General features: G+C 40.2%; 1 protein-coding gene across 2 annotated transcripts in view; it reads left to right on the top strand.

Moving 5' to 3' along the window:
• The window catches only part of WWC1 (WW and C2 domain containing 1), a 146,730-nt gene that overhangs the window by 124,054 nt on the left and 4,312 nt on the right, over positions 1 to 18,364 (top strand). For both annotated transcript variants that reach the window (XM_045027915.1, XM_045027916.1), the window contains exons 18-21: positions 108 to 258; positions 2,891 to 3,055; positions 5,955 to 6,047; positions 7,015 to 7,245. In XM_045027915.1, coding sequence (XP_044883850.1) covers positions 108 to 258; positions 2,891 to 3,055; positions 5,955 to 6,047; positions 7,015 to 7,245 — 640 coding nt within the window. The remainder of the gene's footprint in view (positions 1 to 107; positions 259 to 2,890; positions 3,056 to 5,954; positions 6,048 to 7,014; positions 7,246 to 18,364) is intronic.

Below are 18,364 nucleotides of genomic sequence, written 5' to 3'. Positions count from 1 at the left end.
GGTGCTTTTTAATCAGCATACTTAGGACACCAACCAGCATCAAGGATGCTATGGGGGTATTGTCCCAAGTGGGTCCAGCCCAGTAACAGAAGCAGTTTATATGACAGGCAAGATGAGGAGGTTGCTGAGCAAGAAGAGCAGGATGGGAACAGTGACAATGAAGCAGAAGAGGAGGAAGAATTCTGTGATGGAAAAACACTCTGGGAGGTGGAAGAGAATCCAGAATCCCAAGTGCACGCTGAGTCGATAGCAGTAAAGGTAAAGCCCAGAGTAAATGTTGTCGCTTCCATAAGCCTGATATTTAGTAAGATGAGTTAAGCACTACATTGTTCACTATTATGATCATCCCTAATTGCTGGACTTGATGCAATTCCTTCTGCTTTTTGGTTTCTTGGAAAATTACATGGAGTGTTTTTCTGTTTCTTATAGCATCACAGCAAGCAGCACTTCAGGGGAACTGTGGGATGAAGGTTGTGGGGAAGGTGATCCACTTCAGTTTGGAAACGTTTCCTTTTATTTTATTTTGTTCTAATCACTGTAGCCCAAACGACTTACCACAGGCCTATCAAATGAAAAGCAGACTTACTAAAGCTAATGTTAATGTGTTCATCTGCAAAAGTGCATGTACATATATATTGTGGCCATTCAGCCCTGCATTTACCAAAAACCTCCTGCATGTGCATAAGCAAATCAGGTCATTCAGATGCTTCCCTGTTCAGTTACCTGATTTACTCATGCAAATACAGGAGGCTTTTGTTGCAACAGGGTGTACATTTGCATCAAATTCATTTTGAGGAGAAAGCCCATGAATTTGCATTTTTGGAGGAAAATTTGCTGGCACAGCTTCCAACATATAGCCCTCTAATGTTTTGTTTTGGACTACATACTTGTCATAGTCTGAATTGCTTGTATGTTTCTACTGCTGCTTTGAAGTTTTAGGATTTAAAAAGAGCTAAAAATAATTCTGAGTGGAACATCTTCATATTTCTTGATCTCATTCTTTTCCCTTTGTCTTATTCACTTGTGATAAGTTTTTTTGCGGGCCCTGTGTTAATTATAGAATTGTAGAACTGGAAGGAACCTGGAGTGGTCATCTAGTCCAGTCCCCTGCACTCATGGCAGGACTAAGTGCTATCTGCTGCAAAGATGACTAGGCCAATGTTGAATTAAGCAGAGCTACGGGAGTCAGATGAGTTTAAGATCTCTCTTACATTAAAGTCAAACCTCAGTTTTAAATAACACTACATTTATGAAATACCATTTAATCCAAAATGCCATGTGTCCCCTGGTCTTGGAAGCATTCTTCACCTAGCACTGTCAGCAACGTGATTAGCACATGGGATCTCCTAATGTAATCCTAAATGATATTACTATCTAATCACCACTTATTTACCTAATCAGGGGCCTGTTTTAATGCTCAGATTGTCTTGTGTCTGTCAATTGTGGGTGTGCAATAACAGAAAGGTGGTCTTTAATGGATAATCTAAATTTAAAGGCTTGATTTTTTTAAATCTGCTACATTGGTGTAAATCTGAAAAGTTAGTGGCGTCACTCAGGATTTACACAGGTCACTTGCAACTGAATCTATAGGAAATGATACAGTTGTAGAAATTGCTCACAAGTTTGGAAAGGGCAGGACTACAGTGTATTGCATAAGGAGAGTCAAGAAAGAGACACAACTTTGTCTGCTCTAGATCAGTGCTTCTCAAAGTCGGGCCGCCGCTTGTTCAGGGAAAGCCCCTGGCGGTCCGGGCCGGTTTGTTTGCCTGCCATGTCCGCAGATTTGGCTGATAGCGGCTCCCACTGACCGCGGTTCGCTGCTCCAGGCCAATGAGGGCTGTGGGAAGCGGCACGGGCTGAGGGATGTGCTGGCTGCCCTTCCCGCAGCCCCCATTGGCCTGGAGCAGTGAACCGCAGCAAGTGGGAGCTGCGATCGGCCAAATCTGTAGACACGGCAAGTAAACAAACCGTCCCGGAGCGCCTGGGGCTTTCCCTGAACAAGCGGTGGACTGACTTTGAGAAGCACTGCTCTAGATTGTAGTTTAATTCATGAAAAGCTGCTCTTTAGCGTGTGAAAGTAGAAGTGGGATTTCAGGCGAAACACAAAAGCAGTTGTCATTGATGGGTTGGTGGGGGGACGCAGTTACAGGGATAAATAACAAAACAGTAACTATCATAATGCCACTGTACGAATCCATGATATATCCACATCTTGAATACTGCATTTAGTTCTGGTCACCCAGTCTCAAAAAAGATATATTAGAAATGGAAAAGGTACATAAGAACATAACATATATAATGATTAAGGATGTGGAACAGCTTCCATATGAGGAGAGACTAAAGAAACTGGGACTGTTCAGCTTGGAAAAGAGATGACTAAGGGGGGATGTGATAGAGGTCTATAAAATCATGAATGGTATGGAGAAAGTGAATAAGGAACTGTTATTTACCCCTTCACATAACACAAGAACCAGGGGTCACCCAAATGAAATTAATAGACAGCAGGTTTACAACAAACAAAAGGAAGTATTTCCTCACACAACATACAGTCAACCTGTGAAACTCATTGCCAGGGGATGTTATGAAGGCCAAAACTATAACTGGGTTAAATAAAGAATCAGGTAAGTTCATGGAGGATAAGTCCTTCAGTGGCTGTTAGTCAAGATGGTCAGGGATGCAACTCTAAGCTCTGGGTGTCCCTAAGCTCTGATTGCCAGATGCTGGGACTGAACAACAAGGAATGGATCACTTGATGATTGGCCTGTTCTGTTCATTCTCTTTTAAAGCATCTGGCACTGCCACTGCTGGAAGACAGGATACTGGGTTAGATGGACCATTGGTCTGATCCAGTATAGCCATTCTTATGTTCATTAAAGTGTGTTTCTTTCAGGTAGATAAAGAGACAAACACAGAGAGCCTTGCACAATCTTCTACTGTAGTTCGTCCAAAAGAGAAGAAAGCAGCTAACCCACCGCAAACTCAGTTTGTCAGAAGTAGCACCATAATCCGCTCCAAAACATTTTCGCCAGGACCACAGAGTCAATACATCTGCCGGGTAAGGAAACCACATCCCCAGACTTCGTTGTAAATGTTTTTCCTTAGTGATTGCACAGTATCTTTAGTTCATCTGATTATACACTGCACTGACGGTCGGTGCTGGGAGAATATACAGCATCCTCAATGACTTTGAACTTCAGTGGAAGTTGAGGGTGCAGCACCCTTTCTTGACATTGTACATCAGAGGACCACAGAACATTTCACACCTGTTAAATAAACCTCATAATGGGAAGTGATAGTGGAATCACTACACGCTCCTGAAATGCAGCTGTTTTAGCAGTTGTACCACAGCAGCACAATACAGTGGCTTAGGGCAGGGAGTGTAGAGAGAATGAATATAATTAAAACGCTAGCATGAATTTAGGTAGGATTAAGATAATTACCCAGATTAGAACTTGGCCATAACAGTGGTGTTAGTACCTGCAAAGGTTCTTTAATAAACCAAGTGGTCAGAACCTCACTTTGCCATCTTTTGTAGGAGATGTCACTTTAGTAGCACGATACCCCTGACACCATGCTCAAACGTTAGTGACTGACATTACAGAAAGCGCGGTTGTCTTGTCAATACCAAGTTGATTAGCCACTGATCTGTAATAGTCTGAGGTAGGCAGCTTCCAGAGGGCAAGAGCAACACACCTCTGGATAGGTATGACCTCATATCCCGGCAGTGAAGGACCAGAATGCAGCTCCAGAAATGTGGCATTCTTCATACCAAAGTTCTGGACCCACTGCTGGTCATCCCATGTCTATGTGATGTAGTCCCACTGCTCTGCACTTATGGTCCTGGTCTAGAACTCAGCATAGGGAGATTCCTCTGCCATTAGAAACTGGATCCGCTATCTCCAGTCCTCCATCTCTGCAGACCGCTTGCACATCTTACTTAAAGCACATTGCAGTATTCTTCTGGCACCAACCCCCTGCCAAAGTGCCTGCCACCACATCTCATGTCCTGGTTCTCCCTCCTCTTGCCAAAATAAGTTGCATTAGTGCCAACATTTGGTACAGAGTCATTGCTCTAACATGGACCATGACTTGCCACTGGTTGGAATGAAGGCTTCAGACAGAAATATGAGACATGTCAAACTAAACTGGGTCAATTTGGGTGAGTTAAAATAAATAACAATTACTAATTAAAATAGCACATATGTCAACCAAGAATCTCAATGTCTTACCAAGGTAGGCAATTAATTTTACAAGTGAGGAATATACATAGACAGATTAAGTAATTTGCCTTAGATCTCAGAGTGAGGAGTGACAGTCCCGAATAGAACCTTGTTTCATCCTCAAGGCCCCGTTTGTAACCAGAGGAGCCTTGCTGCATTTAATGCTGCTTAAAGGTGAATATTAAGGTTATCATCAGACAGAGATGCTGTAAGTGTCTGACTAGTGTTTATCTCCTCTAAAATGAAAGGTCGTGATGGAAATCAGAAAGCAGAGATGACTAACTTCAATTAGCAGCATTGAGAGAGCGTGAAAGACTCCACTGTGCAGTGTGTGACACTAATTGAACGATCTGTGTACTGAGTGAAGATGTCAGTGCCACCTCTTTGATTAAATGTTTATTCATAATTAATTAGTTCCAGGATTGAGGATCAGGATACACTATAAATAACTCCTTTAGCTTCAACCAGTGTAGAATACAAGTAAATACTGTCAGGAAACTGCTTTTGTGAAGTATGTGCTGGTCTAACTGAAGACTGAGGTGTTCTAGTAGAACATCAAGGGCTGCCTAACATTGAGTGCATCAAACGGTACTTCAAAAAACCTGTATCCAGTTCAGATGAAATCAGGCTCACAGGTGTAAACTGTTTTACCTTTGCTTTAGCTGTGAGTTTAATTCTCTTCACGACAGTCTCGACCTTTGAATTCAATCTTCTGTTTGGCCTGTGAGCATTGAGCCATATAATAAATAGCACTCAACAGGGCATTTAGGCATAGCAAAGAATATCCATGTTTCAGGGCTCTAGAAAGTACATGGCCCAGGCCTCAGTGGTTTCAGCATCCAAGGGGCACCTAGACCTTACTACAGATCCTGGAGTACAGTAAATTAGTGCTCATATCAAATGGAACATTTAACATCACAGTTGTGCATAATAGGTACAACCTTGTGATGCTAACCTGCACCTTCCCAGTGGAAGCATCATATCCTGGAGCTCCCTAGCATGCAGGAGGCACATGCCTGCTCCTCCAGCCCTTGGATTTCTGCATTTGCGCTCCTGAATGCTTGGCCCAAAGGTACACAAGAAGAGAATTGTCCCTAAGCTTGGAGTATGATCGTGTCCAGCCGCTGTGGAAGTAGCACAAAGGAAAGAGGTTTCTTGCTCCACGTTTCCAGGAAAAATCTGACCCCAAATATATAAAATGCTGCAAAAAAAACCCTGAAAAAAGTCCTGGTATCCACATGACACACTAAGTTAGTTTCATATATAGAAATAGTTTGTTTGAAAAGGGGGAAAAAATACTTAATCCTTCTCCAATGTTATGCTCTGCCTATTCATAGAAGTTACGGATAGAAATGACTTAATCTCCAGCCAATGCAACATTGTTCATTACATCTTAATTTTCTAGTCTGTCTGACCTAGTTATTGATGTTGAGTAGGGGAAGGGGACTGTGTTGTGACCTGTGCAGAGTTCTAACCGAAAGTGATGGTATCTTCCAACCTCTTCTCAAACAGCAGCATTGAAAAACAGAGGGGAGGAGGCCAGGAAAGGACAGTGGCCATGGAAAACAGCCAGATTTGGGCACTGGGTGGGTTTCATTGCACTGTTACATGTGACTTTCTTAGATAATTCTCAGTCCGTGGCTTTCTATAAATGTCTGCAGCTCTGTGGGCTCATTCGTAATAGCCTTGCACTGCGTGCTTGTTTCATAACAATTACTTCTGTCTCTTTTTCAGCTAAATCGCAGTGATAGTGACAGTTCAACACTGTCTAAGAAACCACCCTTTGTTCGGAATGCTATGGAGAGGCGAAGTGTCAGAATGAAGCGGGTAAAAACTTCATCTACAAATTTTTCCCTTAGCTGGCATTCAAGAAAACAAGCATGTTCTTAAAGCACTGGTTTGTGAGTTACCAATAGATAATTCTATTTTAAAAGAGGTTAGCAAAAATAATTCAGGTTAATTTCAGATATAAACCACCTGTCTTCATGTGCTCATAGTGTTAACAAAAATTCTCTATTTAGGCTGAAACATTCTTACTAGTCTATCAAAAGGTGACAAATGTCTGTTCCCTTGAGTTACTAGACCTCCCACTTTGAAAAATTATTTCTCACAATTTTCCTTCCAAACAGAATTCAAAAATAGCTAATTTTTTAGATGTGGCATGTAAAATATGCTCTCATTGGCTCATATCCATGCCAAAGGAAATGGTGGGATAACTAATTTGTAAGCAATTGAAATTTTCAGATGTTCATTGAAATTTAACAGTGCTTAATGAGCTCCACACCCATTAGTGACATTATTGTGCACATTCTACTAGGATGTGAATGGGGTGGAATTGGGCTGCTGTCCTTGGGAGGCCACTGAAACATTTTGCATGAGGCAGACTGTCTGATTGAAATACTCACCTTGTGCACTCCTCAACACTAATGTTCCTGACATTGGGGGCAGGAAAAAATCCAGTGGTGTGAAACCAATGCTAATATGTTGTCTTGCAGCATTCTGCAATATTCTGATAATTGAGGTTTCTGAGTAATGGTGTAAGGAAGACAATCCTCATTTCAGCCCATTGTCAGCTAAGTACAGAAGCCCTTGGCTTACTTCAGATACCATTAGTGTTGATGGAAGCTGCAGCATGGGCAAGCTTACTTATAAGACTTTGCTAGACTGTGAAATTGCAAATTCGGGCAAGCAGCCACCTTGCAAAAGCAGCATTACCAGAGATGTTGCACATATTGGGACCAGATGGGAACAGTTTGACACTTTATATTCCAATCATAAATCCCTTCTGTTCCAGCCTTCGGTTAAGTCCTTTGGTGCAGAGCGTCTAATCCGAACTTCACTAGACCTGGAGTTAGACCTGCAGGCTTCAAGGACCTGGCACAATCAGTTAGTGCAAGAGATCTCTGTACTGAAAGAACTGAAAGAACAGTTAGAACAAGCTCAAGGTCAAGGTGAAAAAGAGCTGCCACAATGGGTGAAGGATGATGAGAGATTCCGGCTTTGGCTGAGACACGTCGAAAAACGGGTAAGTAATTCTGGCTGGGTTTTTGTTAATATGTTTAGTCAAACACGTTTTCCCAATCTTCTGGACCAGAATGTTCAAATCTTTAGTGCTGCTATCGTCCAAATCTTCCCCCTTTTAAATAAACTTATTTGATGGAGCTTTGTACTGAAACTTCTGTTTTATTAACTTTACATACTGACAAATAATTAGAATTGTAGCCCTTGCAAATGCCCTTTCCTACTATTTGAATTCCACTGTCACTTGTCATTGGATGCAAGGCCAGGCGCAGGAGGAGTCTGTGACTGGTTCCTCCCTGGGGTGCCACCTGGAACTGGGGTGCCACTGAGCCCTCTGACTCACCAGCCTGGGCTCCCTCTCACACTGTGTTGCTGTGACAAGCTGCAGACCCGCTCCTGGTCCTACACTTCCACCAGCATTCACACAGGTAGGGACAAACCCAGCTGCAGTTACATATAAGCTGACCAGCCACTGCACGAACCAACAATAGAGAGGCTACAGCCAAAATAACCACCAGCTTCTCCAGTCTAGGACCCCAGAGCTGTACCATCCTGCCCTGGTCAAAACCCTGACCAGTATGAATTTGTTATCCAGTTCGCCTCCCCCTCAATCACCTGGATCAATCGGTCTTCAGCTATCGTTAAGACTGCACCGATCACAACATTCTTCTTGCATTCTTGCCTTTCTTCTCCATGTTCTTCCAAAACGTTTAACAATGTCATCTTCCCATCTTCTTGGAGGCCGACCAGGTGGTCTTTTTTGTTCTTGCACGTACCACTCAGTAATGATTGCAGTTCACCTATTGTCCGTGAACCATGCTATGTGGCTCGCCTCAATGTGGAGAGGAAATGCAACAGCTTTTGCCCCTTGAGCTAAGATTTCCAAGCACTTCATTCAGACTCACTGGTTTAGATAAAGCAAAAACAAGTTTATTAACTACAAAAGATAGATTTACGTGAATATAAGGGAGATCAAAGAAGATTACCTAGTAAATAAAAAAAAATTCAAACTATGCTTAACATCATAGAATGATAGGATTTGAATTAACAATCTCTCGCCCTGACTGATGATACAAGCAGGGTTGCAGATTCTCAACTTACAAGATGCACTTGCTTTACAGCTTGGGATCCCCAGGTTTTCATACACAGGCTAGAAATCCCTTTAGCCTGGAACCAGCATGTCCCCTGGTTCCGTCTTTTGTTCCTTAGGTGTTTCTAGGAGTTTTCTTGTGTGGGGAGTGAAGGTGTCACTCCCTGCCTTATATAGCTTTAGCATATGGTGGGAACCCTCTGTCCCAAACTCAGTTTGTGGAAAAACAGTGGTATCCAAGATGTAGTTCCGTGTCATGTGGCCTGGTCACATGCCCTTGCATACTTTGCTGAGTCATAGTAGCCATTATTTACAGGCTGTCTGGAGCATTCTCAGGAAGGCTCACCCTATGGGAGATAAGCTTCTCCTAAGGCCTATTGTTCTTCCTAATGACCCATTACCTTGAATAGAGCCAGCTGTCTAGACTGGAAGCATTTTTCCTAATGGGTATCACTGAGGTGTGACTACATGTGAAATACAGATACATAGTTAATATTCATAACTTCAGATACAAAAATGATCCATGCATACAAATAGAATAATATTTAGCAAATCATAACTTTTCCAATTACACCTCACATGACCAGTCTTGTACAAAATGCATCATAATTATGCCGTAATAACATCAATATGAAAACTATGGAGTGCAGTGTCACAGAGTCATTGGCTTTCAGTGGTTCCTGCATGTAGAAGGATAGTACCTATTGGCTACTCCTTTCTTTTGTCTAGCTCCATTCTTTTCAAAGCTCAGTGGCAGACCTGGAAAGCAGTGATGAGAGAGAATCTGGAACTTAATGTACCCATTGAATGTTTCATAAAAGGTCTTTATCAGGCGCACACAAAAGTTGCACCCTGTGGGGAAAGTCTGTTTCATGCACCAAGAAGGAGTATGTTGAGGTCACATTTTGGGGGGCTGTGACCTTTGTTAGTGGGGGAGTGAGTGCCCAGACCATTAGGGAGGGAGGCACTAGAATGTCTCAGGAAAAATTGGATCTTCTGGATTATCTGTATGTTGGTTAATAAAATTATATTCAGTTTTGCCTTCTCTGAATCTGTGTGTATTGATGGATTATAAAATGCTGTAATATGTTTAAAGTACTATAAACAGCCTTCTAGAAAAATCTGAGGGTTCTGGAAGCCCATGATTACAAGATGCTGTAGAATTTAATCCACAAGCTCTGCTGACTATCCTGGGCCCAATTCTTCTGCACTTACCACTTATGGTATTGTTGGAACTCCTTGCAGAACATGGTACTATTTGGTGGAAGGGCTAGTTTACATGGAGGCTTTACTGCTTTAACGATACCACTAGAAAACTGCACTCATAACCAAAGTAGTTTTAGTAAAAAACTTGTGTGTAGACTAAGCCTAAGTGCTTTAGAATAAGGTCCTCTGCTATTAAACATGCATAATTAATGCAAAAGTCAGAGCTCGCCTTACTGAAATCTCGATAGATATTTGATACAGTTCCACATGGGACATTATTAGTTAAATTGAAGAAGTTGGGGATTAATATGAAAAGTGAAAGGTGGAAAAGGAACGGTTAAAGGAGAGACTACAATGGGTCATACTGAAAGATGAACTTCAGGGGACCAATCTTATTTAAAATTCTTATTATTGACCTTGACACAAAAAGTAGGAGTGTGCTAATAACATTTGCAGATGACACAAAGTTGGGAGGTATTTCCAGTACAGATGAGGACCAGAATATAATACAAGAAGATCTTGATGACCTTGAGTAATAGAAATGTGATGAAATTTAATAGTGCAGAGTGCAAGGTCATGCATGTAGGGACTAAGAAGAATCTTTGCTATAAGTTGGGGACATATCAGTTGGAAGTGACAGAGGAGGAGAAAGACCCGGATGTATTGGTTAATCACAGGATGACAATGAGCCACCAGTGTGGTGTGGCCATGAAAAAGGCTAATGCAATCTTAGGATGCATCAGGCAAGGTATTTCCAGTAGAGATAGGGAACAATTAGTAACATTATACAAGGCACTAGTGAGACCTCATCTGGTTACTGTGTGCAATTCTGGTCTCCCATGTTAAAGAAAGATGAATTAAAACTGGAACAAGTGCAGAGAAAGGCTACTAGGATGATACGAGGAATGGAAAACCTACTTTATGAGCTTGGCTTGTTTAGCCTAACCAAACGAAAGCTGAGGGGAGATATGATTGCTCTTTATAAGGACATCAGAGGGATGAATAACAGGAATATTTAAGTTAAGTGCCAATGTGAGCACAAGAACAAATGGATATAAACTGGCCATCAACAAATTTAGGCTTGAAATTGGACAAAGGTTTCTAATTATCTAGACCTAACTAGCTTCAATACTAAGCTTGATAAGTTTATGGAGGAGATGCTATGATGAGACTGCCTAAAATGACATGTAGCTGATCTGCGACTGCAAGCAGCAAATATCTCCAATGGCTGGTGATGGGACACTAACTGAAGAGGGCTCTGAGAAATCTTTCCCAGATGTCTGGTTAGAGGATCTTGCCCACATGCTCAGGGTCTAACTGATTGCCATATTTGAGGTCGGGAAGGAATTTTTCCCTGGATCAGATTGGCAGAGACCCTCAAGGTTTTTCACCTTCCTCTGCAGCATGGGACATGGGTCATTTGCAGGTTTAAACTAATATAAATGGTGGATTTTCTGTAGCTTGAAGACTTTAAATCATGATTTGAGGACTTCAGTAACTCAGCCAGAGGTTATGAGTCTATTACAGGAGTGGGTGAGTGAGGTCCTGAGTCCTGCAATGTGCAGGAGACCTAACTAGATGATTATGATAGTCCCTTCTGACGTTAAAGTCTATGAGTGTGTGTAACCCCTAACAGAAGCGGCAACTTGTTTTAGTTTTCTGCTTAATCTTGCAGTTCCAGATCTCTATTATAAGCATAAGCAAACAGAGTGCTAGTCACTTTGGTTTTCAAATATCTAGTGAAATTAAATAAGCTTACACTAGAATACAAACTGCTCGGTCACTTGTCATTTGTCTTTGAAATGCACAAATAAATGGGTCTTTTGATTCAAGCTGGGGAATGCTATAATCTCCTTTGAGAGAAATCAGTAGCAACATTGGCTATTAAACTGGTAGAAAAAGGCAACCTCACATTCTTCTTCAAACTTGGTCACAGCTTCTGTCATACTTTGACTGACTGTAGAAAACCAAACCAGGAGGATAGTGAAAGATGACAGACAACTTGACCGATGTTCATGTAGTTTCAATATGCATCTTCTAGAAATCATGCTTTCAGAATACGTTTGGTATAAAAGAAACATAAGGCACTAACTAAAATTTTTCAACAAGTATTCGTTTTGGTTTTAAATCACTAGAATGGAAATCCTAGGTGTCCTACCTTATGTCAAAAAGAAATGATTTGGGAATATTAATCATGCAGGATGCACATTTGGCCATAACAGAAAATGTCTTTTTTTCCAGATTATTAAAACTGCATTTTATTTGACAGTTCTGAAAGCATCTACCATCAAGGAGTGGGTTAGATGGCAGTGATGAAAAGGATACTGATGAAAATTGGAAACACTAAAGATTATCACACAAAACAATTTTTTATCTTTCTGAAAGTTGCCTTTCTGTTCAAAATGCATTCCCCTTCTCTCTGGAGAGTCTAAAAATAAAACTCAGTGCTTCAAAAAGAATGGGATTTATAGATAAGGTGAGGGAAGCTCCAGAAATGACTGAATAGCCCTGAGTAGTATACTGCTCGATAGCATTCATCACCATGCATTTTTGTCAGGTTTCCATGCCCCATTTAGGGCTTATGTCCCGCCTTCCCATCCTGTTTCCAATGGTGCTGAAGTTTGGTGCTGTCAGCCATTTTGAAAAATTGTGTGTGTGTGTTTGACTAGGGGAAGTGTAGTGTGTGTTTGTGCTTGGGTACATTGAGAGAAAAAGGTTGAAAGAATAGTGTGAGAGAGTTTAAAGATGAAAAAAGAAAGTTTGGGTAAGGTTTAGAGAAAAAGGGAAAAAAAGGTTATTGGATGTGGTTGAGTAAGGAGAGAGGTTTGTAAAGGACAGGTTATGAAAGGATAAAAAGATTTTTGTTTTTAAAGGTCTAGTTTGAAAGAATAGAGATTTTTAGTGAGTTTGAGTAAGGAGAAATGATGATAAAGGCCTAGGTTGGTTCTATTGAAGAATAGAAAATTTTGAGATAAATGTAAAAGGTGTATTAACCATCAGGGTGGGTTAAGAAAAAGTTAAATAATATTGAAAACTAGGTTTAAAAAGGGAATTTACTAAGGCAGAGCCTGTTTAGTAAGCACATGGTAAAAAAGTGATTAAAAATGCATTTAAACTATTAAATACCAGTGTAGGTTAAGAAAAAAGAGAGGTTAAAAGAAAGAACAGGGCAAAAAAAGGGGGGAAAAAAAGAGCCCCCTTTGCAAAGGGCAAAGATAGACAGCACATGGTTGAATCAGAAAGAGAGAATGAGAGAGAGAGGCAGGCAGAGCCTGTTTAGTAAGCACATGGTAAAAAAGTGAATAGAAAAGCATTCAATAATAGGGTAGGTTAAGAAAAAAAAAGATGTTAAAAGAAAGAACAGGGCAAGAAAAGAGAGCCCCCTTTGCAAAGGGCAAAGATAGAGAGCATATGGTTGACTCAGAAAGAGAGGGAGAGAATGAGAGAGAGAGAGAAAATTTTTACCTTTCAAGTCTTTCTGTAGAATGAGGCAACTTCCCAGGTTCAGACCCTCTCAGACTTGTTATTACCACCTTTGGATCGGACCAATCAGAGTTTGTTCTACAACAGTGTCATAGAATTCATTTTCCTGAACCAATCCTAGAGTCCCAAGATTTTAAACAAGAGCCATCTCCCTCCTCTTTTCTTCCCCCTTCTCTCCCCCTCCCTTAACTGTCTTATTCTTATCTAAAGAAACAGACCCCCAGCATTTTTCCTGCCATGTAGCCCTTTTACACAGGGTTTTTTATAAAAGTTAAAACCATAAGCTTTTAGTAACAAACAATTTTTTAAAGTTTTCCCCTAGGTTTTAGACTAACGGGTTATTTTTTAGTAAGCACAATATGAAACAACAGGCTTTTGCAGCAAAGCTCCTGTTAGCAAAGCAGCCTCCTTTAGTCAGTGGATCACAGAGAAGGAGTTTGCGTCTCTACCTGCTTTTTAACAAACACAAGTAAAAGTTACATTAAGTTTTGCAAAGGTTGAAAAAGACAACCTAAGACACATCCCTTTATTTACAGGAGTGTTTCAATAAAAAAGAGCAGGCAGAAGCACCCCAGGTTTTTAGTAACAGACAGTTTATATACCCCTTATTTTGCAAACCAGTGGATTAGAGAGAAGAAGTTTGTTTCTTTCCCCGCTTTTTAACAAATAGAGGTAAAAGGCTTGTAAAGGAATAAACACTTAAAAAGACAAGTCTATCTAAAGACACATTTCTTTATTTAGTCCCCTTGACATAAGTGTTTTAATTAAAAAAAAAAGCATGCAGAAACAACCCTGGGTTATAAAAGTAATGTATAGTGACAAAAGTTTTAGACTAATGTGGGTTATGTTTTAGTAAGCACAATTTGAAACAGCATGCTTTTTTAGCAAAGTCATTGTTAGCAAAAACAGCATCGGTGAGCCAGTGGATTAGAGATAAGAAGACTCCTTCTTCCCCAAACTTTTTAACAAACATATGTTAAAGTTACATTAAGTCTTGCAAAGGGATAATTACTTGAAAAAACAAACCTAAGACACATCCCTTTATTTATAGGTGTGTTCTAATAAAATAGAGCAGGCAGAAACACCTCAGGATTAAAACCCCAGGTCCTTAGTAACAGCCAGTTTATATTTCCCTTATTTTGTAAACCAATGGATTAGAGAGAAGAAGGTTACTTCTTCCCCCACTTTTTAAAAAAGACGGAGGTGAAAGTCTTGTAAAGGTATAAACACTTGAAAAGACAAGCCTATATGAAGACACATTTTTTATTTAGCCCCTTAGGCATAAGTGTTTTAATAAAATATAAGTATGCAGAAACAGTTCAGGGTTTAAAAACACAGAAAACCTGTTTATAAAAGTAATGTATAGTGATAAAAAAGTTTTCCCTAGATTTTAGACTTACATGGATTGTTTTGTAGTAAAAACTGAAGCTGCAGCAAAGCCCTGCTCTGCTCTTATCTAAACAACCAGGACCCTGTAACAAAAGCTGAACAACACATACTATAAACCATTTTAAAATGCGTTTTTAAAGTAATGTTTAAAACCTCCTCTTTTTAACTTATTAAATAAACACATGAAAAAACAAACCTACCTGAAGGCTCATTCCTTTATTTTTAGGAGTGTTTCAGTAAAAGAGCATGCAGAAGCCCCCGAGACCTAAACCCACAAAACCCTTACTAAGAAAAAGTTTCCCCCCACAGTTTTTAGTGAGAACCACTTAAAACAGCCTTTTGAAGGTAGTGGATTAGAAAAGAAGACCCCTTTGAAAAACAGGCTACCTGAAGACACTTTTTTTTTTATTTAGCCCCATTGGCATAAGTGTTTTAATAAAATGTAAATATGCAGAAACAACCATTGGTTAAAAACACAGAAAACTTGTTTATAAAAGTAATGTATATTGATAAAAAAGTTTTCCCCCAGGTTTTAGGCTAGCACTGGTAATTTTTTTTAGTAAGGACAGTTTGAAACATCAGGCTTTTGCAGCAAAGCAGCTGTCAGCAAAAACAGCCCCTGTAAGACAGTAGACAAGAGATAAGAAGGCTGCTTCTTTGCCTACTTTTTAACAAATACAAGTGAAAGTTATATTAAGTTTTGTAAAGGAATAAATACTTCAAAAGACAAGCCTATATGAAGACAGAGCCCTTTATTTAACATTTTTACATGCGTGTTTCAATTAAAAAAAAAAAAAAGGCAGCATGCAGAAAACACGCCAGAGTGAAAACCACAGAACCTTAGTAACAGCTAGTTTATACCCCCCTTATTTTGTAATCCAATGGATTAGAGAGAAGTTTATTTTCCTCCCCACTTTTTAACAAATCCATGTGAAAGTTATGGTAAGCTTTTATTTTCCTAGGGCTTTTAGATTTAAGTATGAATTTTGTTGTTGCATAATTAGAATGTCTTTGTTTTTAAATGTTTGCAACCCGTGTGCTGAGACACAGTTACAAGCTCCTGTGTTTGTTTTGGGTCCATAGATTTTATTAAAATAATACAACACAGGCTGGAGCTTTCTTTACATTTTAAAACAGATAAGACTAATTAGGCTAGCCAGTGCTTCATGCACTCTAGTCTGCCTTAGCAAGGCTCTAGGGGTTACTCCTTCAGTTTGCTTGTTTTTTTACACAGACTTCTTTTCTAACTTGTTTTTTAAATGCTGTTGAAGTTTTTTAAAATAGCGAGATGGCATTGAAAGATACTTTATGAAAGTTATAACAAGTATTTTATTCCATTTACTGATTGTAAAAGACAAAAACCACCGCTTTGTGACTGCATGAAGCTTAGAGATAGCCTATCTGAAGAATATCCTCACCCCTTAACTTCCCCCCATACTTTTAACACTTGCTAAACATGCAGTGTTTCATTATATAAAGGTTTTTAACATTTAACACGAAAATACAGAATTGACTGAGATGTAACATAATGTGACCTTTTTAAAGGATATTCCGTATGCAGTGAGGCCTGTTTGAAGCATTAAGTTTTTGTTTTTTTTAAAGTTTATTATGAAAAAGCAGTATTGCCTGAGCTGTAACAAAACAAGGCCCCTCTTAGGCCTGGTCTACACTAAAAAGGGGGTTCGAATTAGGGTACGCAAATTCAGCTACGTGAATAGCGTAGCTGAATTCGAAGTACCCTAATTCGAACTACTCACCCGTCCAGACGCGGCGGGGTCGAACTCCGCGGCTCCAAGGTCGACTCCGCCACCGCCATTTGCAGTGGTGGAGTACCGGAGTCGACCGCGGCGCTTCAGACGCGATAGTTCGAACTCCGAGAAGTCGAACTCACCGCGTCGACCCGCGTCGACCCGGACGGTAAGTGTAGACTAGCCCTTAGTGATATTTTGTAAAAGTTTAGTGAACTAAAAAGGCTTAAGATACTAGCCTGTTCTTTTTAAAATAGTGTTTTTAAAGTACCAAAACAACAACTGGGTATGAATATGAAAACTGACAATTGAGGGGAGTTTACATATGTGTTTTTTAATAAAAAAAACAAACCAAGATTGCTTTTTTAAAGTTTGGATTTATACAAAAAACACAAGAAAAAATAGCTTATGTAAAAAAAGTTAGCTGTTTTTTACCAGAGATATAGAGCCTTCCTCACCCCCGCTCTCCACGCCCACCCACCCACCCACACACTCTTCTCTCCCCCCCCCCTTTTTTTTTCTTCTTTTTAAATGCTTTTTAAAAATCTAAATCAAGGACAAACCTTTTTTTTTTTTTAAAGCCAGAGCCACAGAGATCAGGCCATGGGAGTAAGAAAGTTGTCCTGAGTTTTAGGGGGCATGTTGATAACTCTTTTAGTGAAACGGCTTTGTAGGCAGCCTGTCTGTGTTAGTTGTTATGCTTTAGCGTGGGCAAGCATTTATCATCTGGAAGCACTTTCCCACTTTATGAGGTATTATTTCCACCATTTTACGGCCAATCAGAAATATTAACAAAAACAAGCTAAAAGATACTTTGTAGCAAGCTCTGCAAAGCAATAATTACAATTTTGTTTATCATTATCTTGTCTAAGCCCCAAGAGGATATATTTTGTTTTGTTTTTATAGAACACTTTTATGCAAACTGTAACCCTAGATTATGTACAGCATTAAATAATATGAAACAGTAGACAAGAGACCTGAGACATTGTTGAAATCAGAGGGCTATGATTAAGTCCTAATGCAGAGGGCCTTGGGGTGGAAAATGAAAAGGTACAGCCGAAGTGAAAGATGGTATGATTCAAGAGAGGTTCTGGGGCTGCTTTGCAACGGTCCATAGGGAGCCTATAACCCTCATGCACAAACACCAGGGCTGGGTGAGGTGGTTGGGCCTTTATTAGAGGAACAGGCCGTTCATATACCTTTTCTTGTTGTTGACAAACTGTAACCTAACTGCGCGTATACTACAGAGGCAACCTACCGCCCTTTTGATAAATCCCACATCCCTTGAACTCCATAAAAACACGCATTACACAGTTATTTTCAACTGACATTTTATTTTACAACACCGCCCATTTTGTTCCCAAAACACGCTCTAACTGTTAGTGTTTTTTCTTGGCAAGATTTTGTAATTTGCTGAATGAAGAAGACGTTCAACATTTTGCATTAAACATTTATTTGTCGGTTTGAGTCTTTCATCTAAAACGCTATTTGGGTCCTCGGCCTCTGTCACTTTGTCCACCAATTCTGCCCCTAGGGCTAAATGTTTCTGGGTTAAACAGAGGCACTGCAGTGCGTATCCCAGCGTGGTGATGACATTTAACACACTCTCCATACACAAACTACCGCTAATTTCTTTAATTTTACAATTCACATCATCTAAAGACCAGTACACGGAGGCATGATGCCTCTGACCAGGGGCGTCTATGGCGCACCCAGGCCAATACTCATTTTGTTTCTCAGGCAGTGCTTGATGATTCCGTGCACAGCCGCTCCCACAATTGCACGCCTCATGGTTTTATGGTTATGAACTCGCACCGGCTTAATACCGAATTTCTCCCTCAACTTTAGATAGTACAGGCCCCGCTGTTTCGGCATTCTGTGGAGCATCTGGTTTTGTGTCTGGGCAAAAACAGATCGGGCCCAAAATACTTGGTCCTTCGGAACTATTGGTGTCCAAAACCTGCAAGTCCTCTGAAGAACTATCGCTCAGCTGCTGAAAAATTGACAGTAAGAAATGTGTGTAAGGCATCTTTGTACTTTTTCATAACATGATTTAAAAACCTTTTACACCGTGTATCGAGAGATCCCTTCCGCAGGCAGCTTTTAAAAACAACAAACAACAACAACAATTGAAATATGTCTGGTCAGAGGATCTTGCCCTGAGATGCTCAGTTGGCTAGAGCCTTTTGGATCAAGCCTGCACAGAG

Source organism: Mauremys mutica, chromosome 8 (genome assembly GCF_020497125.1).
Source record: "Mauremys mutica isolate MM-2020 ecotype Southern chromosome 8, ASM2049712v1, whole genome shotgun sequence".
NCBI classification, from domain to species: domain Eukaryota; kingdom Metazoa; phylum Chordata; order Testudines; family Geoemydidae; genus Mauremys; species Mauremys mutica.
The sequence above is the reverse complement of the archived record's forward strand: the minus strand, read 5'-3'. Positions and strand labels throughout refer to the sequence as shown.